The 26,295-nt window shown below is 34.1% G+C and overlaps 2 protein-coding genes and 2 long non-coding RNA genes across 6 annotated transcripts in view; 1 reads left to right on the forward strand and 3 right to left on the reverse strand.

The window, feature by feature from the left end:
- LOC149907259 (uncharacterized) overlaps positions 1 to 26,295 on the reverse strand; it is a 62,953-nt gene that overhangs the window by 1,630 nt on the left and 35,028 nt on the right. The gene's annotated exons all lie outside the window — the stretch shown is intronic.
- The window catches only part of Sym (symplekin scaffold protein), a 90,973-nt gene that overhangs the window by 203 nt on the left and 64,475 nt on the right, over positions 1 to 26,295 (forward strand). Inside the window, exons 2-13 of one of the 2 annotated variants that reach the window (XM_090103622.1) lie at positions 56 to 249; positions 927 to 1,119; positions 1,716 to 1,897; positions 2,102 to 3,630; positions 3,950 to 4,189; positions 5,351 to 5,560; positions 6,123 to 6,229; positions 6,434 to 6,539; positions 7,010 to 7,128; positions 7,990 to 8,133; positions 8,879 to 9,013; positions 9,868 to 10,336. In XM_090103622.1, coding sequence (XP_089959748.1) covers positions 56 to 249; positions 927 to 1,119; positions 1,716 to 1,897; positions 2,102 to 3,630; positions 3,950 to 4,189; positions 5,351 to 5,560; positions 6,123 to 6,229; positions 6,434 to 6,539; positions 7,010 to 7,128; positions 7,990 to 8,133; positions 8,879 to 9,013; positions 9,868 to 9,927 — 3,219 coding nt within the window. In that variant the 3' untranslated portion in view covers positions 9,928 to 10,336. Of the gene's footprint in view, positions 1 to 55; positions 250 to 926; positions 1,120 to 1,715; positions 1,898 to 2,101; positions 3,631 to 3,949; positions 4,190 to 5,350; positions 5,561 to 6,122; positions 6,230 to 6,433; positions 6,540 to 7,009; positions 7,129 to 7,989; positions 8,134 to 8,878; positions 9,014 to 9,867; positions 10,337 to 26,295 lie in introns of those variants that run through there. The other variant, XM_090103623.1, reaches the window with a different exon arrangement.
- LOC149907261 (uncharacterized) lies at positions 11,314 to 15,651 on the reverse strand. Of its 2 annotated transcripts, XR_016456931.1 has the most exons (3): positions 15,324 to 15,651; positions 12,291 to 12,401; positions 11,314 to 11,437 (listed from the first exon to the last, which is right to left on the reverse strand). It is a non-coding gene; the product is annotated as an uncharacterized LOC149907261 (long non-coding RNA). The 2 variants fall into 2 exon arrangements; XR_016456930.1 differs by lacking the exon at positions 15,324 to 15,651 and having other exon boundaries at positions 12,291 to 12,870.
- Positions 17,914 to 24,986, reverse strand: LOC149907262 (uncharacterized). Its single transcript, XR_016456916.1, has 3 exons — positions 24,948 to 24,986; positions 19,438 to 19,532; positions 17,914 to 19,184 (listed from the first exon to the last, which is right to left on the reverse strand). It is a non-coding gene; the product is annotated as an uncharacterized LOC149907262 (long non-coding RNA).

Here is a 26,295-nt window from a genome sequence, read left to right on the forward strand (position 1 = left end):
TACGATTAAAGTTATTATAATTGGAATTGTTTTTTATTTCCCTTTTCATTTTCAGCTAATACAATGGATAAATGAGGCTGGTATGTCCGACGGCGGGAAAAAATGTGGACTCCTACGAAGGATCGTAGAATTACTTTTGCATCAACTATCACCAATGATTCCTCTATACATGGAGAACGTGTTAAGTTTTGTGAGCGATAAAAGTACTGAAGTTCGCAAGATCGTTATTGGTTTTATACAAGAGTTGAGGTGAGATGTGGTACAAGTACCCAAATAGCTTTAGACTGGAAGGTTATGGAGGATGAACTCAAACTCAAAACCTATTATATGTATATCGAGTTGCGTAGGTGTACCCAACAGATAACATAATATCAATAACAGATAATAGATATATGTATATGTAGGTCCAAGTCATTTACATTGTACGGTATTCTTTATAGGTACGCTATTAATTGAATTGCTAAATAAGTTAGTTGACTGCTACTGCTTTTTACTGAATTTAAAGACAATTTGATTTTAATCTGACATCATGCTTATTTGTAGACAGTTTTGATTGTTGTAACAAACTCAAAAACTACTGTACTGTACTGAATCTGAATTCAACCATTTTCTCACAAGAAGATAGCTATGTTATCCCCAAGTCAGTGTGGACTTTATTTTTGGCTATCTAACATCGAAACAATTGTTCGAATGGGACCAGGAGTTTCTGAGATTAGCGCATTCAAACAAACAAACTCTTCAGCTTTATAATATTAGTAGTTTTATTAAATTTAATATACACTATACAAACAAATGTTATAACTAGTCAGGATATAGATAAATAACAGAAATATGCCCTAGATAAATGATAACTTTAAACTATGTTCTTATATGTACTATATATTCTCTTATTTGAATGCTATCAAACTGCAAATCCACCTTTTCAGCACAAACTTCCCGGACAATCTGCCCAAGGTGATCAGCCAGTTACAACTCCTGGTCATAGATCCAGTGGTTGCTGTGCAAAAGAGAGCCATACAAGCGGCCAGCGTTGTGTACAAGAATGTACTCGAATGGTTGTGTACTTCCTCGAACGAGGCTGACATGAAGTTTGTGTGGGAACAAATTAATAAGTCTAAGGTCGGTTGATTTTTTTTTAAGTGAAAACTTCTTTAGCGGCGTTGGGTATAAAATCTTAAACTCGCGTCAGGACAGTTTTTTTTAGCCCTTATATTCTATGCGTAAGCCGGATACCATTCCAAAATATCAAACATGCTCAACGTTAATAATCAAGTTTTCACTTCTGCGGGCACTCCCGGAGTGCAACCCGTCTTTTTTTTTTAATATCACTGGCTGTGCTCTGTGGTTTCTCTCGTATTGGTCTTAGTGTGATAATAAATAGTCTATACTCTATAGCTTTTCTTGATAAATAAACAGTGATTTTTTTTTTTCAAATTGGATTCTGAATCCAGATTTAAGCGCATTCAAGGACAAGCAAACCTTTAATATTAGTATCGATATAATCTTTTTGTCACATGTGGTTGCAATATAATTTTTAATTCTTTCTACTTTTACTAGAATATTCTCTGTTTTTTATGTGAATGCATTTTATATATTTTATCTTTATTTGAAGTTAACCAACCATTATTGCTATTTGCTATAAAGATCACTATTCACAGTCATTAACTTTTCAATATTTTTTATGATTTTTAATAAGGTTTTTCGTAAATCCCTAGTTGCTGGTACTCAACATGATAGACAGTGAGAATGAAGGAATACGGACACACGCAATTAAATTCCTTGAAGAGGTGGTTTTACTACAAACACCTGACGTTGAAGGTTCCAATGATTTCAGTTTAGATGATTTGCCGAGAACACTTACGTTCTTAAATCGAAAATCGTTAGAAGAAGAAGCTGAGTGAGTATAATGTGATTGAATTTATAAAACATTTAAAAATAATTTTGTTTAAAAGTTTAAAAAAAGTAATGTTATGCATTGAAATAACTGATACTTACGTATTTTCTTATGATCATAGTTATGAGTGTTCAAACAAACAATTTGCTCTGAAATAGACAAGGGTTCTGAATAATTTTGAAATATTTTTTTTATTCTTATTTACAGACACATATTTCAATTATTGCTCAAATTCCACAATTCACAACACATATCAAGCGTCAATCTAATGGCTTGTATGACAACAGTAATATCTCTCGCGAAATTCAGACCCAGATATTTACCGAGAGTGGTCCAAGCGTTAGGCGATCTTCACACAACCCTGCCTCCAACGCTATCACAATCGCAAGTGAACTCTGTGCGAAAACACCTTAAAATACAGATCATTAATCTGGTAAAACACCCGTCTTCTAATGAAATGATTCCTCAGTTGTTACAACTTCTATCCGACATTGGAATGACGCAACAAGAGATCAACAAAGTCATACCAAAAGACAAGAGAAACAAAAGAATGGCTGACGTTAAAAATGGGGACACACCAGCTAAACGCTTCAGACTAGATTCTCCACAAAACAGTCAAAGTAGCGACAGTAACAGCAGAACAGAATTATTCGATGACGACAGTAACCAAAGTGCAAAGACGAGCCCAGTAACCGAGGATTCAATTTACGAAGGATTGAACAACATAGATTTCGTAATAAACCTCGTAACAACGACGTTACTTACTCAGTTACCAACTGAAATGCCACCGAGTTTCTTAACAACTTACAAACCGATTCCAAACTCAGGGACGGCCCCACAAAAACGTAGTTTGGCGAAAATGATCCTTGCAGTGATCAAAGGTGAACCAGAAGTACTGCCTCCGCCACCGATAAGTCAACTGGCAACCACAAAAATACCACTTCTCTCGGAAGACGATGAAAAGATAACCCTAAAGAATGCAGTAGCGAAATTACAAGAATCAACTAAAGCTGATCGTCAAGTTGAAAATGCGGTTTCTAAACTTATGGAAGAAACAAGACAAGAGTTCCTTAAAGAAGAAGAAAGGAAAACGAAAGAAAAGGAGAAGCAAGTGCCTCCACCGACGCCTTCTGTTCCAAAATTGAAGCAGAAAGTCAAACTTCTAAAACTACAAGAAATAACGCGTCCCGTACCGAAAGAAATCAAAGAGCGACTGATGATACAAGCTGTTGCGAGAATTCTAAATTCAGAAAAGGAAGCGGCTATCGGTGGAGCCGCCCAAATTCGCGCGAAATTCATAACGATATTCGCATCTAGTTATTCTCCAGACATTCGGGATCTAGTAATGAATTACATACTGGACGATCCTGTAAGCAGGATAGATTTAGGTTTGTCCTGGTTATATGAAGAATACGCATACATGCAAGGTTTTAATCGACACCCGGCTACGTTACAAAAGGCGAATGAAAAGCCCGATCAGAATTACAGCCAATTACTCTGCGCTTTGGTGACGCAGATTTGCGAAGGGGGGAAACCATTACTGGAGAATAGTAAAGAGGTTTTATTGAGGAGGATATACACAGAGGCTCCGGTAATTACTGATGAGGCGGTGGATTATTTGAAGCATTTGGTGATAGAAGATAAGCTGGTGTTGGCTTTGGAATTGATTGAGGAGTTGTGTGTGATGCGGCCGCCGAGAGCACATAAATATGTGCCAGCACTTGTGTGTCATGTTTGTGAGTATTGTTTTTATACAGAAATTAGAAACTACCCTCAAATTATCAGATATAATTAACTGTTTATTCAGAAGTATATGAAATGTTGTGATTTCTGAAAAAGCTAATTAACGATAAATCAATAATAATGTACATTTTATTAATTTTATTGGCTACAATTTAAATGTATTCAACAAGTAGGTACTATTGTTTTTTATGTGAATAGAAAACTTTATAATATCTTCTCAAACTATAGTATTTGAAATAGCAAATCTGCTTTGTCTTTAGACATTGTTACTAGTTCTAAATATGAAACATAAAAACATAAATAAAATTTCAGTGAATGAAAACGAGGAAATTCGGGAATTCGCATTAAAATCAACAATAAACATCTACAAAAGTGGATCAGACGCTGTCAAAAAGGTCATAGAGAAGAATGCGTTGCTATATCTTGGTTTTATAGCTTTGGATTCGCCGCCATCAGAGCTTATGGGATCGCGTCATAGCTTAAGGGTCTGGTCAGACGATTTGTACAAACTGTGCCTTAATTTGGTCATGGCGTTGTTTTTGGAGAATGAAGGTAAGATTTTTGTACTTTTTGTTTGGTTCCTATAGTAGGAGATACGGATTAAGATCAACCTTCATCCATCTAATAACCAGATTTGACTATTTTTTTATGAAATATAATTTATAAAAAAATATGCCTATGATAACTTATCTAACAAAAAGTGCTTTTTAAATTATTTGCTTCTCTCATTTTGTGTGGTCTATCGTGTGGTTGTTTTTAATTTTCTTTCTTTCTATTATTAATTATGCACTATTAATGTGTGCATGAGTAATGAAAAATTTCATGGTATAAAAATAAATCACAAGTTTTTTGTACACTGTATATTATTAAAACAAAATTTATACATAAAAAAGCATTTCAAACTTAAAATAAGTAACTTCATTAAACCTTATCAAAGTTTTAATTGTAAAAAGCAACCCTGCTCTGTCATGGTCACGGCACTGTGCGCTATGTTATAATCGCTGTGTTGCAGCTGCTCCCTTTCTCTCTTATATTTCTGTCGTGGTCATATCGTAGATTTGCTCACTTCATGAAATGATCGATCATTTCATGAAATGTGACCATTTCATGATGTGGCCAACTTAGTTTGACCAGATCGTTAAATCGTCAATGTTACACGATTTCAGTTTTTAGTTTCCACATTTGGCCAGATCATATGAAATATAGGGAGTCTATAAAATATTTAAAAAATTCTGAATATTTTAATAACTTGTTTAGTGTCATTTATTCAGTGGGCTGAAACAAATACCAATCTCCGCCTCTACTAATAATTACTGTAACTACTTTATACGATATGATCAAATAATTTTGACCATTTCATAAAAAATCCGCGCGTTAAGTTGCCCATATCGAGAAACGATTTCTTATCATTGATATGCTCAAACCACATCATGATGTGGCCAATAGACATTCAACCACTTCATGAAATGCGACCAATTCATGAAGTGATCGATCATTTCATGAAGTGAGCAAATCTACGATATGGCCACGACATTTCCAACATTCCAGAGCTCAATAATGTCCGAGTTTAACGCTAGTTTACAATTTGCATCGATTCTTTTGCATTCACAGGTTTCTAGTTTTCATTCCATGTATTATATTTTGATAATAAGTCATATTTTGGCGTCCTTTCTCTACTGAATGTTTAACTATGATATATTCCCGACATTCCAGAGCTGATAATCGACGTGGCTCGCGTGTACGGGTGCTCCGGCGCGGAGGCGAAGCGCTGCGTGCTGCGCGCGGTGGAGGCGCCGCTGCGGGGCGTCGCGCGCGCGCACCCGCCGCCCGCCGCGCCGCCGCCTTTCCGCGCGCTGCTGGCGCACTGCCCGCGCGGCGCCGAGACGCTGCTCACGCGCCTCGTGCACATCCTCACCGACACGGGTGCGCACACACCCCGCACACACCCGCACACCCCGCGCGCTGCTGGCGCACTGCCGCGATACACGTATACACACCCACACGTGTACACATGCGCTGCACACATACGCACACACCCCGTGCGCCTGTGGGACTGCCCCGATACAAGAATACATGCACAATTACGCACACATGCACCACAAAAGATACACGCACGCGTTCCGCGTTCCTAATTCCTATTGGACTGCGTCAATATACAAACACACACACATATATGCGCATAGACCATGAAGTATATATACTTCATTGATGATAAGTGTGCTTTACTTCGCTGCATACGCACTCGCAAAAACAATTCCACAATATATTTCATACTTTATTAACAATCGCCAGTCACAAAAATTGAATTACGCACACACACACACACACACAATACCTAAAAATACACAAATGTGAATTATATCATAGTACGAAGTTCGAATTCGAAAACCCCCCACTTCACATAAACATGATTTTCCACTATTTTTGCTATCACACCCAGTTTTCCATACATTAGTACTAAACAATAATACTTAATATATTACAGCTCCCCCATCACCAGAGCTAGTAGAGCGAGTGCGTGAACTATACGCGACGAGAGTCAGCGATGTTCGCTTCCTCATACCTGTACTTAATGGACTTAGTAAACGAGAGGTATCTATTTTTTATATGTTTTAAAATAACTTTTTAACTCTTTCATACTTATAGATGTAAAAAAAAACAGTTTATACTGTATAAAAAAGCAGATAGTATAAAAATTTTTGATGAAAATGAATTGTAAAATTATTGTTTATATTTAATAGATGTAATAAGAAAATAGTTCAAACAATATAAATAATACTTATAACTTTTTTGCAGATCCTAGCTGCTCTACCGAAATTGATCAAACTGAATCCCGTGGTTGTCAAAGAAGTATTCAACAAGTTATTGGGTTTGCAGAATCCGAATAATGAACAATTACCTGGTAAGATTTCTATAAGAAATATTTTATTAAAAAAAATGCTACAATAATCTTCTTAATTGTATTTTAAATTCTAACTTAACTAAATTAAAGACTTTATTATAATGTTTTTTCAATTAAATCAAAAAATATTAGATTAAATTCCCGTAATTACAGAATACACAGAAATGATTTGTAAGTAACTGCACCTAATTTTTGCAATCTTTTTCTATCTGTCTTCTATTTTCTAAGTGTGATATTTTTAATGTGTGTTTTAAAAATAATATTCTTACAAAATCTAGAACACAACTTTAAATAAGCGAAAGCAGATAAGAAATCTAATTTCTATTTAGTTATATGTTAAGTAAACTTAAATCAAATAAAAAAAAACTTCTTTTCGTTCTTTTTATTACGTTTTTACTAAATTTTTGTGGTTCTTCTCATATTTAATATAGGTAATTTATGCGTAGGTGTAATATATTTTTTGATTTCAGTTACCCCTGAAGAGCTACTAGTAGCATTGCATCTCATCGATCCCAACAAAGCAGATCTCAAGTATATTATAAAAGCTACTGCGCTTTGCTTCGCTGAGAAAAATGTGTATACGCAAGATGTAAGTACATAATTACAAAAAATAGTGATATTTCTAATATTTTAGCAAGCTTTTCTTATTTTTTGTATTCGTATAAAGGCCTGGAAATATCGTGGGTATTAACACATATGCTTTTAAAACGATATTATGAGGTCTGATTGCCTGATTGATGTCGTTGCCATATCGTAGATTTGCTCACTTCATGAAATGGTCGATCATTTCATGAAATGGTTGAATGTCTATTGGCCACATTACGATGTGGTTTGAGCAGATCAATAATTATAAGAAATCGTTTCTCGATATGGGCAATTAAACGCGAAAAATATCATATTATCGTAAAGTAGTTACAGTAATTATTGGTAGAGGCGCTGCAAGCGCTGGGTTTATGTGTGAATATGGCGGCTGCTGTCGAAAATTTTATTATTCGTTATATTGTTAAAAACTACTAACTAAACATAATTCGTTTAATTACAATATTTACGACAAAGAGGTTCGAGTACTATGGAAATTGCGGATATCTTGTATTCAATAAAAAATGCGCCTTAAATCCTATAACTAGGTGTTTATTATATTATATCCTACAATATTATTATAATTGTTTATTTTCTAAAAAGCGATTCGCTCCTGGCACTCGCCGGCCGCTGCCGCGGCACTAACTTAAATGACAATAAACAAGTTCTCAAAATATTCTGATTTTTTAATATTTTATGGACTCTTCAGTCTTCATCCTAAATTTTATACAATCTGGCCAATGTGGATGACAAAATCGTGAAACATTGACGATTTAACGATCTGGTCAAACTATGTTGGTCAATTAATCATGAAATGCGACCATTTCATGAAATGATCATTTATTAACTGATAATAAATGTTATTTTCAAGGTGGTATCAGCAGTACTCCAAAGGTTGGCAGAGGAACAAGACACTCCAGTCCTGATGATGAGGAGCGTCCTCCAAGCGTTGACTTTATACCCGGCTTTGGGGCCGCTAGCGTTGAATATACTGCAACTGCTTATTGATCGAGAGGTTTGTGAAAAAATATAATTATACATTCAAATATTAACTTTTATATAGAAACTAGCCGCTCCGCGCGGTTTCACTCCCGTGGCTCCTCTCCTGTTGGTCGTAGCGTGATGGTATATAGCCTATATAATAGCCTTCCTCGATAAATGAGCTATCTAACACTGAAAGAATTTTTCAAATAGTACCAGTAGTTCCCGAGATTAGCGCGTTCAAACAAACAAACTCTTCAGCTTTATAATATTAGTATAGATTAAGAAATTTATGCTAAAAAAGAAAATTTTAACCCATTTTTTCTGCATTTTTCATTTATGATAATAACGGTCTAAAGTCTAATTGGTCGTAACATAATGTTTTATAGTCGATAAAATATGGTCTTTACAAAGTAGAATTTTAGTTTAAATTCGAAATAGTAAACATTTTCAGAAAAAGAGTTCTTCAAACAATATTTTAAATCACAAGACTAGGTAGAAATACAATAATTTCAGTTGAAGTTTGAATGTAGCTTCCTAACCGACTTTCAAAACATGGAGTAGGTCCTAAGATATTTTATTAAGGACCGATTATTCAATTCTTTGTTATAACTTATCCAACCACGTTAATACATTAATATGAAATTGACACCTGTAAATAGATAGCAATGGAACATTTTTTAGAAAAAGTTGTTTAACTTTTTATCCAAAGAATAAGTTTAAACTGAAGATTGAGAAACCGTCCCTAAATGCATTACAATATTTATCATTTTCCTCAGGTATGGACAAACAAAGTGGCCTGGGAGGGTTGGGTCAAGTGCTGCGAACGTCTCGGCCCGTGTGCCTCCACAGTACTGGCGGCTTTGCCCCCGAGGGCAAGGGCGGCTTTGCCCCCACATCTTGCCCACGCTCAGGTAAGGGCATTTTAGTTATTTTTTTTTTTTGTGAAAGGGATGTTTAGTGAAATAAGTTGGTCACGTTTGCCTACCAATATTATGTTTAGTTATGCCAGCAATATTTGTGTAATTATTATTACATAATATGAAATAATGCTTAATCTCTAAAACGTTATTATACACAAATGTCAAATGAATTTGATGACTAAGTCCGGTCGCGGAGCAGAAAGAATTTCGTACAATGACCTCTTTACCTACTGACAGTGGTCACAAACATTTTTGAATGAAGTGCAGTTTACATGAAATATTTGGAGGAGAAAATGTTTTTTACTAATTTATTAAATAAATGTCCTTTATTCATTTACAATACTTATTAGTTAGTTACATTTTAACTTTTTCAATAACCACGATATATTATATAAAAAAAAGTGTGCGTGTACACACATAAGAAATGAAACTTCTTTATGGCCTTATTTTTCAAAAAATAATTTACTATGTACAATATTGCAGAAATACGTTAGTCGCGATATATATAGTACGCGATTACAACTTAGGCGGATTTTGATTGGACATAAAGAGTTTGAGGTTTATTCTTGTAAATTTTGAATTCACAAAATCATAATTGAACACCTGACACCAATCAAGCAAACACAAACCTTACGCTCTCAGGTTAAAGGTTTACAATCCCTAAGGACGGCGGTCATTGCACCTGTGCGAGCAAGACACATTATTTTTACAAGGGAGTGACAGTGACAGATAATAACAGGTTAATGTACGAAATTCTTCCTGCTCCGCGACCGGACTTTACTTAATTGTGTACGTGTTTCTAATTATACGTCCACCACTGTATAATGAAAATTATTTTATTTCAGGAGACGTTCCCTCAGCCTGTGCCGAAGCCTATAGAGCCTCTACCTCCCGGCATGGAATGACACTACAACTTTATCACGCGTCTATTAATAACAATAGTCCTGGCTTTATTTTAAATCTTTAATTCATACGAAAACTTGATTTTAAAATCAAATAAATTTTGTATTATATCCAGCCTTTGAAACGTGATTCCTTGAATAATCATATATAAATGATTTTTTAAATGTATCGATGAATTTATGATGCGCGGAAAATTTACTTGGAAGCAATTGGTGGACTATAGAAATAACATAAGACAAAGAAGAGCAGAAATACTATGTAAAACAAAAATAGCCAGCCAATACTAAAATAACTTAATAAAAGGGAATCAAAACGCACATCGATCTATTGAAAAAACTTAATAATCCTGCAAGCGTGATATAAAAATGGATTGTATTATAATGTGTTGATAATAAAACATTCATTACATAATTGTATTTTTATTTATTACTAGCTTTCCGCCCGCGGCTTCGCCCGCGTTTTCAAAGAAAAACCTGTTCCCGTAGGATTTCCGGGATAAAACCTATCCTATGTCCTTTCTCGGGTATCAAAATATCTCTATACCAAATTTCATGCAAATTGGTTCAGTAGTTGATCAGGCGTGAAACAGACAGACAGACAGAGTTACTTTCGCATTTATAATATTAGTATGGATTCATATATTATACATTTTTTAAATAACAGTATCGAAATTTACTCAAAATATTTATAACATAACATTTCGCTAGTTTCACAACTCATTCGCGTGCGTATGGTCATTGGTAGGTCTAGCTATGAACGGTTTTATGAATTTCCATACATTATACATATGACAAGCGCGACTGACGTACACACTGATGGTCGGTGAAGCTCTGCAACCGGCCTAAGCTGAACAAAGAATTTTTAGAAGTTGTGAAACTAGCGAAATGTTATGTTATAAATATTTTGAGTAAATTTCGATAATCTCACTATGAATATGACAATGCTCAAATTAATATCTTAGCAGGTAACATATTACACAAGTACACATTATTTTATAAATTGTATTAATTTCTGTGTTATTTCTTTGCAATATATACTATGAAGTCAACAATAGTAATATAACTAATTAACTAGGTATAAGATATGTACTTAATACATATTATGCATTGAATACATTATAAAATTATATTGCATTTGTTTTCATATTTAAATGATATAAATAGGAGCAAAATACTAATTAATAATTCTAAATTGTTGTAGTACATCAGGTAAATTAAACAAAATAGTGGATTTAGTTAATTATTTTGTCTTTGTTGGTTTAAAAAATTATCAGTATCAGCTAAAGCTGTGTGAAGACTTGTAACAGGTAAACCTGTTGAAATTCTTCACTTCATGATAGTATGTGTGATGGAAATTAGATTCAAAGGGCAATAAAATAAAAAACGAGGAAAAGTTCATAGTTTATTGGGGGAGCCCTGATGAGTCCAGGGCTCCCCATAATCAACACGTTGTTGGAGCCCTATTTGCCACACGCTGCGTGCCGGTGCTGCTGGTACAGGCCGGGGTCGGTTACTAAAAAAAAAGAAATTATGATTAATAATTAATAATAAAAAACTTTATTGACATAAAGAAATAGGTACAGCTTATATATGAATCCATAGACTCCTGAATTAGTTAAATACTGTGTCTCAGGAGCCAGTGGCTTCTCCCATTAAATTCTTAACAGTATACCTACGTTATACAAAAGAAAATTTTAAAAATTACAAGTAAAGGTGGAAAGCGCTTTAATGTTTGTGTGTGTGATAGTGTGAGTGTGAGTATGTATGTGTGTGTGTGTGTGTGTGTGTGTTTGCGTGTAAGATGTGCTTTTATGTGTGAAGTATATCAATATAATATTTATTTATTACTATAATTTTTATTTCCTTTCTTTAAGCACGCTTAAATTATAGATCCTAGCAAGGTTTCAATTTCGTCGTAGTCAAACTTCTCTAGCCACATAAGTATACTTTATTTTATTTTATGATTATTCAATTTTTTAATTTTAATTTCCTTATTAATTTTATTGTAAAGTAGTTGTAAGGTAAGAGGTAAAGTAGAGATTTGTACAATGTCCTTGGTAGATCATATTGTATGTGCAGTCAATCAAATCCAATAATTTTGCCAGGGAAGCCACATATGTGTTGAAGGAATTATTGCCAAACTTCCTTGTCTTCAATCATAAAATATGCATTTTTGATAAGGACAAGTTTGATGTGGGTTTTGAACTTTCCATCGCTAAGTTCTGTAACTGACTTTGGCAACTTGTTATAAAAGCGGATACCTATGGGTATCACAATCTCATGTTTACTGCATGTAAGTTTTGCGAACATACAAAATACTTTCTAGGATATAAAGAAAATACAGTTGAGCAAGTATATGTACTCACCGCATTTCCATGTAACTCCATCTTCCGGCCTGTATAGCAGCAGATGCAGGTTTGTTCCAATCGCCACATGCGATCCGGCATATCGGCGATTGGAACTAACAGTTCCCGCATCTGCCGAAGTAAAACAAATAATGTAAGGATCGTAGCTGATGGCGTTCTGTGGTTTTTGGGCTTCCCCCATGGGAAAGTAGCGTGAGTTTATGGTGTATTATTATTATTCCGTAACTTATACCGAATGGCAAACTATTGAATCATTGGCACTATAGGTACAATAAAAAACGATATATACAAATTTTACTTAATAGGACATATTTAGTCAAAAGGCGGCTTTCTTGCTACAGGCAATTTCTTCCAAGCAACCCATTCGATCAGTGACATAGTTAAAAGTACTAGGGATGATTATGTACACAATAAAATAGAACAAAAAAAGGACATCACATAATATATTAAGTAAAAACATAATTATAAAAAAGAAAACAATTAGGTTTAAGCTAAAAATAAAACACGATTTACTTCAATCTGAGACGTGGGAAGGTTAGGTTAGGTTAGGTTTCCCAGCGTTATAATAAGGGTTAAACTTACCTGCACCTAGGGTTGCCAACATTTCATCATCAAAATATAGTATTTTCCAAAATAAGGTGTAAAAAATATAGTACATTAAAAAAATATATAGTATTTAATGGGAAATACAAAAAAAATAGACAAATATATTTTATTACACGCTTTATATTAGCTTCACCTGTATGTTTGTAACCGACTTCTTTGGGCGCGATTTTGACCCACTTTAAACGGCCAGATTTCGTTCAAACTTTGTAGATTTATTGAGGACCGATGACAATACACTAATTTGATAAAATAAATAATAGTAAAAAAAAATAAAAAATACGCTATTTATAGAAAACCGACCTAAAAGCGTGTTTTTTAGTTTTTTTAAACTATTATTATTTTTATAAATACTATATTTTTTGCACTTCTTGCACTGTGTAACAGCTTTTTGTTTAAAATAAACTAGCTTTCCGCCCGCGGCTTCGCCCGCTTTGCCTAAAACATAATAAATATATACTAAAACCCTCCTCTTGAATCACTCTATCTATTAAAAAAAACCGCATCAAAATCCGTTGCGTAGTTTTAAAGATTTAAGCATACATAATACATAGGGACATAGGGACAGTGAAAGCAACTTTGTTTTAAATTGTCACATTCAATTTTTAGATTAATATAAATCAAAAGCTCATTTTTTATCAATGATACACTACTTCTGTTTCTTTCTTCTCGCCACTGGTATATATTGCGTATATCATCATGATCATATCATATCATATCATGATCATATCAGTATCAAATGGTTTACTGCACGCCAAACAGTTTGGTTTCACAAAGGGGCGCTCTACCACTGATGCTGGAATAGCTCTTTTGTCACATATTATATATAAAGCATGGGAAAATTCAAAGAATGCTTTGGGGATATTCTGCGACCTTTCTAAGGCTTTTGACTGTGTAGAACATACCACTCTATTACGGAAACTAAATTTTTATGGTATTAAAGGTTTATCTCAGGACCTCATAGCTACATATCTTCAGAACAGGGTACAAACCGTTGTTGTTAATGGAGAGAAATCTCGCGGTGTGCCGATTAACATAGGTGTTCCGCAGGGATCTATCTTAGGACCGTTTTTGTTCTTAGTATATATTAATGACCTACCTTATTATTTGCAGGATATGTGTGAAATAGTACTGTTTGCAGATGATACCTCATTAATATTGAATGTGGATAGACATGACACAAATGTTGACGAAGTAAACTCTGCTCTTTTAGTTTTTACGCATATCCAATTGGTTCACTGCTAATAATTTATTATTAAATGCAAAAAAACAAATTGTGTAGAATTTATCCTTCCAAATGTAAAAAAGGTGAAAAGGGATATTATTTTAAACGGGGAGGTATTATACCCTGTGGATTGTGGATTCTACTGTTTTTCTTTGTTTGACACTAGATGAGAAGCTACAATGGGGGGCCCATGTTGCCACCACCGCTGCTAAGCTTAGTTCAGCTGCATATGCAGTTCGAAGAATAAGGCATCTCACCGATGAAGACACGGCTAGATTGGTTTATTTTAGCTACTTTCATAGCATTATGTCCTATGGAATTCTGCTATGGGGCAGGGCTGCAGATATAGAAACTATATTTATATTTCAGAAAAGAGCCATACGCTCTATATATAATTTACGTGCTAGGGACTCACTAAGAGATCTCTTTAAGAATACTGGTATCCTCACTGTACCATCACAGTATATATTTAATAATATTTTATATGTACACAAAAACGCAGACTTACACACAAGAGTAGGAGATAGACACCGATATGGCACAAGGAACAGAAATAAAATTGAAATGCCATTTTATCGGTTAGCTAAAGTTAAAAATTCATTTATGGGCCAAGGTATACTTTTTTACAACAGAATTCCTCATAGTATTAAAGAGTTTAGTAGTGCTAAATTTAAAAATTATGTAAAAAACGTATTAGTTCAGAGAGCCTATTACAGCATTAAGGAATATATGGAAGATAAAAACCCATGGAGGGTTGTCGCGTAAAAACCACAGGTCAGTTCTTTGGCATATTATGATAATATATACGTACAATTACTTACATATTTTGTAAAATTAAAATTGTAATATTGAAATGATTTAAAAGAGCAACTATGGAGTTTCTTGCCGATTCTTCTCCATAGATACTGCTTTCCGAATCGGTGGTAAATTTTAAAATATGTATTGACGTTTCAAAAGTACTTCTCGAAGAAGTCTAATTGAATAAATAAATGTTTGAGTTTGAGTTTGAATAGGTTATATGACTTAGCCATCTTAACAATGAAAAGGAGTGTTCTTATTTTTTTTAATGAAGGATTTGTTTGTTACATTTGTCGGTGTTGAAAATATAGTATTTTTGCGTACTATATATGTTTTCAACAGTATATAGTACGCAGACCCGAAATATAGTACAATACTATATATTATAGTACGGTTGGCAACCCTACCTGCACCGGACAGAATAGAATCATTTTTTCGATTGAAATGTCTGCGGAACGTTGCCATTAAAACTTCTTTTTTATTCTTCAGCTCCTTGACGTGTCCTTGACACTTTTATTCATGACAACGCTGAGGTTAGTCCAAGCGTCATTAATCTTTTGCCGATTCTTAGATCGGCATCTTTGATATTCCAAAGACATGGCTTATTTTTATACGCCTCCAAAAATTTCAGTGTCATAGTTGCTGACCAATCAGACATTTTTTTACAATATAATCAACGAAAGTGTAGCAAATCACAAATAAATACGTCCGCCTCCCACAAGCTCGTGCGCATACGTGGCGGTGGCGCCAGGCGCATACGGGCTACGGCATACCAGAGTCATGGCTGGTTCACACTTTGATTAGTGCGAGTGCAGGTGATGAGTAGTACTACGTGTGGACAGCGACTGTTTAGTGCGAGTGTTTAGTAGGCTGTGTAGTAAAGTGAATAGAAGCGTGTTCTATTTTTTTGCGAGTGGACTGCGAGTAGCCACGTCCCGCGCGCCCTCCCTTCCCCCTCACTCGCAGCGTGCCTGCACTCGCACTAATCACCTTCACTCGCAGTCAATTGGACACTACTCGCACTACACACCTGCACTCGCACTAATCACCTGCACTCGCAGTCAATTGGACACTACTCGCACTACACACCTGCACTCGCACTAATCACCTGCACTCACACTAATCAAAGTGTGAACCAGCCATCAGTGTTGCCAACTTTTTTTTTTCGAACCCACATATTGGAGCCTCGTGGGCCGTGGCCCACCAGAAATCCACTAAAGTATTCGGTCTTTAAAACCACCAGAAAAAACACTAAAAGATGGATATCTTTTTCTCTGGATAGAGACATGTAAATATTGAATGCCCGTTGGCGAATTTTTTGCGATTTTGTAAATAACATCTATTTGAACTAAGTAATTTTTATTTTTGTTACAATATATGTATTTAAAGATCATCTTCAGAAGAATCTGCTTCTTCTAGAGTATGTGAAGAATAAATTTCTGTGAAAGAAATTTTTGTGTGGTTTCGGCATATTTATTGTGAAACCATATTACTTCACAAAATTAATTAAAATACGACAAGCTAGAAGCTACCGGCCGCGGCGTTACCAACCGACTGACAATTATTATTGTTTTTGTACACAAATACAGAATAAACATACATATAACCTTTTGAATCAAATCATACTTTAGATCAATAGTAATAAATTCTATAATCAAAAATATTCAAGCAATAGACAAACAACTTTCGGGGAATTCCCGAATCTTCGTTCTGTTACCACCATGACACAAAATCATACCCTTGTTTCACATAGTTCAAGTCGTTCTTTTTGAGTATTTATGTAAATCTTTCTAGTGGTTGAAAGTCGTACCTTACCACTAATTGAACTCATCTAAACCACTAGGAAAATCCACCAGCCACTAAAACCAATATTTGTCCGCTAAATGGGGGAGCTAAACCACCAGATGTAGTGGAAATTCCACTGAGTTGGCAACACTGACCAGAGTAGGTACAGTGCTGTCAGCACACAGAAAAAAAAATCTCCAGCTTTCTTCATATTTTAACCTAAAAAAATCTCCAAAATTCACTAACTAATTAATTTTATCAAGGGTTAAGTATTAAATAAAATTACAAGTTATTTGTTAAGGAACATAATTTTAATCATAACAATAATAATTATTAATCTTAGTTACAAGTTAAAAAGCAACATAAGTATTTAAAAAACAATTTTACTTAAGTAAATCAAAACGTTAGGTTAGAAATCCACATTAAATACTTCGTTTGGTATTTCTTCGTCATCTTGACACGGTGACGGATCCACTGATGTAGACGGTTGAGATGGATCAATTTTTGAGTATTTCAAATTTCTGCCAACAGCAGAGATCACATCGCTCGGGAGCTCATAGCTATAACAGGTTTTCTTCATTATTTTTAGTTGGTTTCTTATGAAGAGAATACTATTTAAAGTATTTACAGCCATTTTGTTTCTTAGTTTATTTTTAACAATATTCATAGCACTAAATGCTCTTTCCACTTCAGCATTTGAATGAGGAAGGGACATTGCAGATAAAGCGAGATCAGATAACTCTTGAAAGGTATTAATTCCTGCAGCGTTTCTGTAATTTCGAACTTCAATCCAAAAGTCAATAACGTCATGTGTCCATTGCACAAAATTTACTCCATGCCACTGTTGCAGCAATTTGTCTATTGTCTCGTCATCAAATCCGAGTTCTTTGGCTAGATCTGCTATTCGGTTGTCTTTGCCCTGACGAAGAGTATTAATCTAAAACCATGAAAATTGGTTCAGCAGATCTCGAGTTATAAGTGTTGGAACTTGGAACATACACGAGTACACGACTTTCTTTTATATAGTTAATATAGATTTATATAGAAGCTTTATTGCACACAAACAGAAAATACAAATTTTACTTAATAGGACATATTTAGTCAAAAGGCGGCTTTATTGCTACAAGCAATTTCTTCCAAGCAACCCATTCGATCAGTGACATAGTTAAAAGTACTAGGGATGATTATGTACACAATAAAATAGAACAAAAAAAAAGGACATCACATAATATATTAAGTAAAAACATAATTATAAAAAAGAAAACAATTCTCATCGAAATAAAAAAAACTAACCAAAAACAAACAGAGAAAAGAAAAAATTATAAAAAAATTATACACACACACACTTAAAAAAACAAACACACTTAAAAATTATACACACAGCAAAAAAGAAGTTGATAAACAATAAAAATATAGCAAATAAAAAGAAAATAAAAATTAATAAGCAAAATTTTTAACAGGTTGTATATGTATATACATATATGTACATATATGTATGATATAGACACATCACTACATAGTATAAAACAAAGTCGCTTTCTCTGTCTCTATGTCCCTTTGTACGCTTAAATCTTTGAAACTACGCAACGGATTTTGATGCGGTTTTTTTTAATAGATAGAGTGATTCAAGAGGAAGGTTTATATGCATAATAACATCCATTAAATAGTGGAGAAGTACTGTTATTTTTGAGGTTTCTAATGTGATGTCGTAAATAATTACATTTTTTCCGCTTACATTGCAAACGCAGGCTGAACCCTATGAGTTTTATCAAAATAATGTACTAAGTATTGTACACATTGAAAAGGTCTACAGAAAAGTCCGCGATGGTATATGTCTATCTCTTATGGATAACCCACAATAACTTTTTTTTGTCATTCACTTTTTACGACAAATAATGGTTAATTTTCGAAGCGATTTTAACCAATACACCATTAATCCTTAACGAATTAAATACCTTGAATACATTGTTCATTTAATATAGATCTATATGGCCCTTTACACCGTATGATTTAAGTGAATATTTTCGAAGATATTACAGATTTAAAAATTGCGGGACGTAGCGTTTGCGGCGGTACCGGCCGGCCGCCATTGCACCGGGCGAAGCCGGGGCAGGTCGCTAGTTTATAGTGCCTCTCTTTTATTCGTTTTATAAACAATGTGTCTATATCATACATAAATAATTTCCTGTCATTTGGAATTTTTTTTCATTTAGTCATTTTCAAAAACTGAACTTTCAGTTCAGTTTTTTTGCTAATAATTTCCCATAAAGGTCGCAGTCATCGTCTTCTTTTGGTGGTGGTGGTGGAATCTGCCTTTTCCTTAAAATATTAGCCAATTGCCCAAAGGCATTGGACATTTGCCGTTCCGGTGTGTTGAATGACACAGCGGAACGACGACGGAGCACGGACGGTTTTGGTGTGGCTCTCCCCACTTCACCAACTTCTTCATTATCAACTTCACCAACTTCTTCTGGCAATGTTCTCTGAAATAAATATATTATTTACTTCATTTTGATTGTTTTCAGATGCCAACAACGGCTGATGCTTGGATGAATATAGAAAGAGGGTATAGAAGAAAATTTCCACACTATCTTGGTTCCATAGACGGCAACTCTGAAATCGCGAAAAAAAAACAGCTGTTCCATACATGTTGGTTGAGTAGGTTTAACTGTGTATGATAGTTTAAATTTAATTAAGAATTAATAAACCATAATGAAAAAATGTTGTTTTACTAACTTCCTTTGAATGAACGTTATTTGAGCAGCCTGTCCTAAAAATGGTCTAAAAATGACTCCTTCAGATCATAAGCAAACCAGACCGGTCATCAGATCCTGAAAAAATAAAATTAAAATAAAATTTTGTTCGCAAGGAACATAGCAGGGGTGTTTAGACAAATATTTATTGATTATTTAACCCTTATTCAAACGCGAGCCTGTGGAGGAGTTAACAAAAAAGGAAGATATATGTTCCTGGGTAATTTTGGGTCGTAGATTTCAAAAGTACACACAAAAGAGGGGTTAGTGGTGGGGGTAGTTAATGGTTAGGGGGAAGTATATATTCTCTCTTGTAAAAAGGTTGGAAAGGTGGGAACTATAGCTCCCAGTGTCCAATAAGACACCAATATTTAAAAAAAACTAGCTAGTTGCCCTGAATCCACTTGTGAATTAAATTTTAAAGTAAAAAATTATATACCTAAGTAGATCATATTTTTTAATAAAGCAGCTGAAAGTACTCATCAATGCAAGTTTCTTTTACTAAGGGAAGAATTCGGGAATTGAAAAATGAATGACTTCAACATAAACATGGCATTTTTCTAAATCAAAATAAAAGCGATAGGTAAATGCTAATGTATTGAGTTAAGATGTCTAATTATCTGATCAGTCTATATACATCTATACTAATCTATACTCTATACTAATATTATAAAGAGGAAAAGTTTGTAATTATGTAAGTATGTATGTATGTATGTATGGTTTTCACGCATAAACTACTGGACCGATTTCAAAAATTCTTTCACCATTAGAAAGCTGCATCTTCACTGAGCAACATAGGCTATATTGCATTTTCAAAAAAATTAGAGATCCTTACCAAAAATGCAATAATGTAACCCAAGGTGTAAAAAATTCCTTAATAAAAATGCTGTCATCGCGTGCGCTGCGGAATCTATTGAAGATAGAACAAAAAAATGTTCTACGGTATTATAGAATGGATCAATATCTACAAGAAAGTCCGCGATACCATATGTCCATCTTCAGTAGTTATGTTACTACAACAACTTTTTTACGTTTTCAAAGAAAATGGAAGTGCCGACAGTAATTAAACCATGTTATCCATACACATATATCAATCCTTATCCCATTAAATGATGCTTTATTATAGACTGTTTCAATACCAGCAAAATACTTTTTAAATGAAAAAAATTGGATATTCTATTCAAAAGATATAACGAATCTACAGAAAATAGTAGGTATAATGTTCAATACAATGAGCAGGCCGTAGCACAGGCCGTAGTGCGGGACGGAGTAAAGGTGATTTTCATGTGATTAAAAATTAAACCTATAGTCCGACCTATAGATAGTAGACTTTTCACTGTCACGATATCGCTATCTATGCGGGTGAAACCGCAGGGCATTGCTAGTATATCGTCGGTTAAATAGAAAAATGACCTTATTCAAAAAGTACAAATTTTACAGTACAACCGTTTGAATTTTTTAGTTTCATAAAAATTCGTTTTTCTATAAAAGTGTTATATTTACATAGAAGTGTCATATATCATTTAGAAGGTATTTACGAGGGGTTTAAGGTGGTGTGTGTGTTAATTATTTATTTTAGAAATAGAATCATTTCTAGCAAGAAGTGTCTTTTTTCTACATAAAAAAAAAATATGACAAGCACGGATTTTCTAAAAAAAGATGAGAGTCGTATTTGGTTTTTAACGGCTCTTTATCTTCTGCATTATTATAAGCTGCGCAATCCTCACATTGATCCTTTTTTGGAGACCAAAATGAAATATTGAACTCTTTGGTAAATATATTGTAATATATTTGATAATCAGCATGATGAACATTTTCTGTACGACATTTTGTAACATAGTCTCTATGTAATTGTACAATAGAGAGACCTCCTTCAATGTATTCCCGGCTCGTACTAGCTCGACAGTAATGACTTTCAATTCTAGGTATAGAATTGATATGTTCTTTAATCCCATCAATAATTGCAGTGTCAAGCTTATTGTGTTTACCATGCTTGCCTCTTTTGTCATCTTTCAGAAAACCCCCAACTACAGAGTTTTGCATTGAAATTACTGTTCTAATCGGTCTGTCTGATATACCCAGAGTATTTTTAAAAAAGTCTTACAAACTCGAATTAAATCTCTGTCAACTTCAAAATTAAATGCATGATTATAATCTTTTCTTGTACTTCCTTCGCGAATATATCTGTACTTCGGTTTAATTGCAGTTACATGTTTATTGATAAATTGACGTTGCTTATCTAAATCTCCCAGTTTCCAAAAATTCATAAAAATAAGTTGCCTCTTCTCCTCACTAATCTTGTTATAACATTTCAGTTTACATTTTTCAGTACATGTTGGTTTCATTTGTCTTTCCGGCATTGGTTTTTGTGACTTCGATGTCGATATATACGCTTTTCCACAATTTCTTAATAGCTTAGCTTTATTTTTTCTCCATTCTTCAGGAACAGCTTTTCTTTTTCTGCCCTTCTTCGCTTTATCATTTCCATCCTGAACTGTATTATCATTAATTGTAGCGGTTTCATCCTCCGAAGATGATGACACTGCAAGATCTTCGCGTAGTACAAAATCCGGGTCATTATCTGTATCGTCAGGCGAGAAGTCATTTTGACTATCAGGTATGGAGTTGGAACAACTATCGTCATCATCAGAGGATATATCCGATTCCGATATTATTATATTGCTTGAAATCTTGGAATGGAGAACGTCAGTACTTTCTTCTGATACTGAATCACTTACGGGTGTTCGCACAATAATCCTACTAGGCCCAGGTTGATCAATCGGCAGGTATGGAGTAATTTGTGAATCCGAAAAAGAATTTTTGCTAATAAGATTCGACGTCTGAACATTGTTATTCAAATTATTCAATGGAGTGCGTATGGAATTAAAATCAGTTTGCAGTGGCTCTACGTTAATAATCTCGCAAAATTTGGATGTGGATACTATGTTTGATGGTTCTATATTCTCTGTAGCTGAGATATAGCCCTGGACACCTACTTCAGATACGTTAGTTATCTGTTCTTCATTCTTCTCAAGATTATTTTCAGAAAGTCCCTTGGACATAATCATTTTTATCATTTTTTCACCACGCTTCATCCTAAAACAAAGAATTAAACTCCTTATAGTCTCGGAATAAAATGGCTGTGGCATACGAGACAGACAGACAATCATGACGAATCTTTATGGGTTTCGTTTTTTGCCATTCGGCTACGGAACCCTAAAAAGTATAATAAATATAAAAATGAAATAAAAATTATAAAATAATAGAATCAACAAATCCTAATCCTTACTAATATTATAAATGTGAAATTAACTCTGTCTGTCTGTCTGTCTGTCGGTCTTTTCTTCACGCCTAAACTACTGAACCGATTTGTGTGAAATTTGGTACAGACATAGTTTGGAACTTGAGAAAGTACATAGGATAGTTTTTATTACAAAAAAAAATTATTCCGGACATATAGCGCCCTCTATTGGTCAAAACAAAATACTGCCGAAAGTAACTTTTCCCCGCGAACGAAGTCGCGGGCAAAAGCTAGTAGTATAATAATTATTAACATGTACTTTTAACGCTAAGATCTCATAAAATGCGTTTAATTTTACAAGATACACGACATTTCTTTACAAAATCCATACAAAAAGTATTTTTCATAAACAAACACAGTCATATTAAAAATTATGACATTTTTCTGATAAACTTCATGCAACTAAATGTGCAAAAACTATATAGAAAAATGTAATTTGTCCAAATATGTCATGTTTCACTAACTCCATTTCACAAAACGTAGTCACATTTTTAAAAATGACCTTTTTCTATTTAAGATATTGTCATGGTTGGAGTTCAATTTCAAAGTAACAAGGTAATTTCTCAAAGAAATACATTTTTCTATAATATTTCTTACCTTTTATAGTCTCATCCAAACATAATTTTTTAAGAAATGTCACTTTTCTTCAAAAACGCACGTGTGTTCAGTGTCGTGGCCGGTGGCAAATGAAAGAGGGACATTTTTCTACAATCATAATGGCGGATGACCACAGAGAATCGAAATGACACTTGCGACATCTAGTGAACTTAGCGTGAACTTTTTAAAGTGTCGTTTTTACATATAAAAGAATCATATAAGTAGACTCGTTTTAGGTGATAATCTTATTTTCCAAAAAATTTGAAAAATGTCATTTTTCCATTTAATCGACGATATAATAAATCTGTAGAAGGGTCAATTCTGTACATTGAAAATATTGAAAAAATAAATAGCAGGGGGTGTTACTGGATCGTTACCAAACCCAAATATGTGATTAAAAAAATTTTTGTCTGTCTGTCTGTCTGTCTGTATGTGAAGACATCATGTGAAAACTAACGGTTCGATTTCGATGAAACTTGGTATAATAATTATACCTTATTATCCTGGGCGTAAAATAGGATACTTTTTATCGTGGAAAAATACGTAGAAAAAAAATTAATCTTAATTTTTCAGTTTTATCCATAGACGTTGTTCTGTAGAACCGCGAACACACGTTGCGTATTATTATAGGCCTAGCTGTATTTGGGTCCAATAGATATTTATAAGATGTCATTGTCAGAGTAACTCAAAATGGAGAAATAAACCATCCACGCGAAGACCGACATCCGCGCGGACGGAGTCGCGGGCGGAAGCTAGTAACGAATAATAATAAATAAGTTGCTTATACCAATTAAAAATAAAATAAGCATGTTTTATAGAAAAAAACTTTTTCTCTAAAATCAAAAACGGCCGAGATATTCGCCCTCAGAGTTTCAAGGGAGCTAGGACTTGGAAAATTTTCAATGGATGTTGGTATCATTAACACCTATTTATTATTGTTTTATCGTAATAAATACGCTGAAATAAGCATGTTTTGTTGGGGCAACTTTTCTCTAAACTTGATAATTACCAAGATACATGACGGATTGTTGTAAAATGTTATTTTTTTCAATGATGGAATATTATGTATTCAATATTAAGCTGCGAAAGTCCGAATCTAGCTAAAAAACGTTACGCTAAAATAAGCATTGCATTATCATAAGACTTGCCACAGAACCGAAGCTGTCAACCCCGATTCCAATTTCCACGTGGTCTTGTCTGCCCTACCCCAAGCCTCCAAGGGCCAAGAGTGTATGTAAAAAGCCGGAGGCGCGGAGGGAGAGCAGCCCTCGCCCGCCGTGACCGTGCTTTGTCACGCAAGGGCGGAAGGGCTACACTTCCCGTAGCGCCGGAGCTAAGGCAGTGTCTGACACAATATAAAAAAGACATGAGGAGATAGGGAAAGTCACTAGGTTAGGTTAGGTTTTATCATCAATCTTTGAGGGCGAATATCTCGGCCATTTTTGATTTTAGAGATAAGGGTTAAACTTACCTGCACCGGACCGAATAGAATCATTTTTTTCCTTCAGAATCTGCGGAACGTTGCCATTAGTATTTCTTCTTTGGTCTTTTTACGATTTACGTGTCAACGAAAAAGTGTAGCAAATAAATAATACCTTATCTGTGACGTCCGCCTCCCGCAAGCTCGCGCGCACCAAAGAGAATACAATATTATGGCCTCGGAGCAATTAACAAGCCTGGAGAAGTAACAATTAATTGAACGTTTCTTATATAGTGGCTCTCTTTTATTCAATACCCTAATTAATGCGATAGAAAGAGACAACACACTGTATGTGTGTTTTTATCCCTTTCACACCCACTTGCCAAGTTAGGTGGATAAAAAACATACAGGCGTCATTCAAGGTCATATTTTCTTGTTACAAGTAAATGTTCATACTGAAATGTCCAGGTACTCGGGCGCGCTCTTATTTATTTTATTTATTTATTTATTTAACATAATATTAATTCTTGTGATCTAATTTACATTGATGCAATCATAAACTCATTCAAGTTTTTCTGTGCACCATAAGCCCACAAACCGCTACATATGTTTTAATACTTATTGTTAGTTCTCAATCCTAATAAAAACTTTCTAAGTACCCTCTACTTAGAAAATTTTTAGTGACGAGCGACATCGGTAATCTTGCTGGCCGTGTAAACATACAGTATGATCCTTCCGTGAATCTATAATTTTGTATTATTTGTATTTATATTTAGATAAAATTAGTAATAAGTTCTTATTATTTTATGAATGAACAGTTTAATTATATTTTAGAGTAATAGAAGGTTTTTTTTATGATAGTTTATTTATATTCACTAAAAAGTATTGCTTTAGTTTGAATTTTAGATTTTTGTGAGTAATTGAATCTCTTAAAGATATACGGCACTGCAAATTGCAATGGCTGATCACCGTATGATCGTATTGTCGTGCATTGGACAATAATTAACACAGGTACAGGGTGACGTTAAAGCCATTCGAAAAATAGATAACAATGTGATAACAATAAACTTAATAATTTGCTTAAAATCATGTTAGCTGGGATGATTTTACGAATACAGAGTGTCCATATATAAATTATATGATAACTTAAAAACTACCATCCAAAATTGTTATAATCAATCACAATTTGAACAAATAATTTCCACATCAAGTAAAAGAAACAAAGATCCTTAGATAACTACCACCATAAAAACTATGTGTAAAAATAAGGATTTATCTTTTATTGACTGGAAAAATGACCCGACTAATAAAATACTTAGACTAAAATACAATAAATTACGTAACAAAACGCGCAAATTCATAGAAAAATCAAGAAATAATTACTATCTTAATCAAATTAATCAAAACTACAACAACAGTCATGCTTTATGGCAAATTCTGAATTCATTAACAGGTCGCTGCAAAAATTCTATTGACAATTGTATCTTAAAAACATTTAATAAAAATAACATAGACATTAAAAC

This window comes from Colias eurytheme, chromosome 7 (genome assembly GCF_061535395.1).
Source record: "Colias eurytheme isolate Ceu_HAF_F1 chromosome 7, ilColEury1 Martin Lab GWU primary, whole genome shotgun sequence".
NCBI lineage: Eukaryota > Metazoa > Arthropoda > Insecta > Lepidoptera > Pieridae > Colias > Colias eurytheme.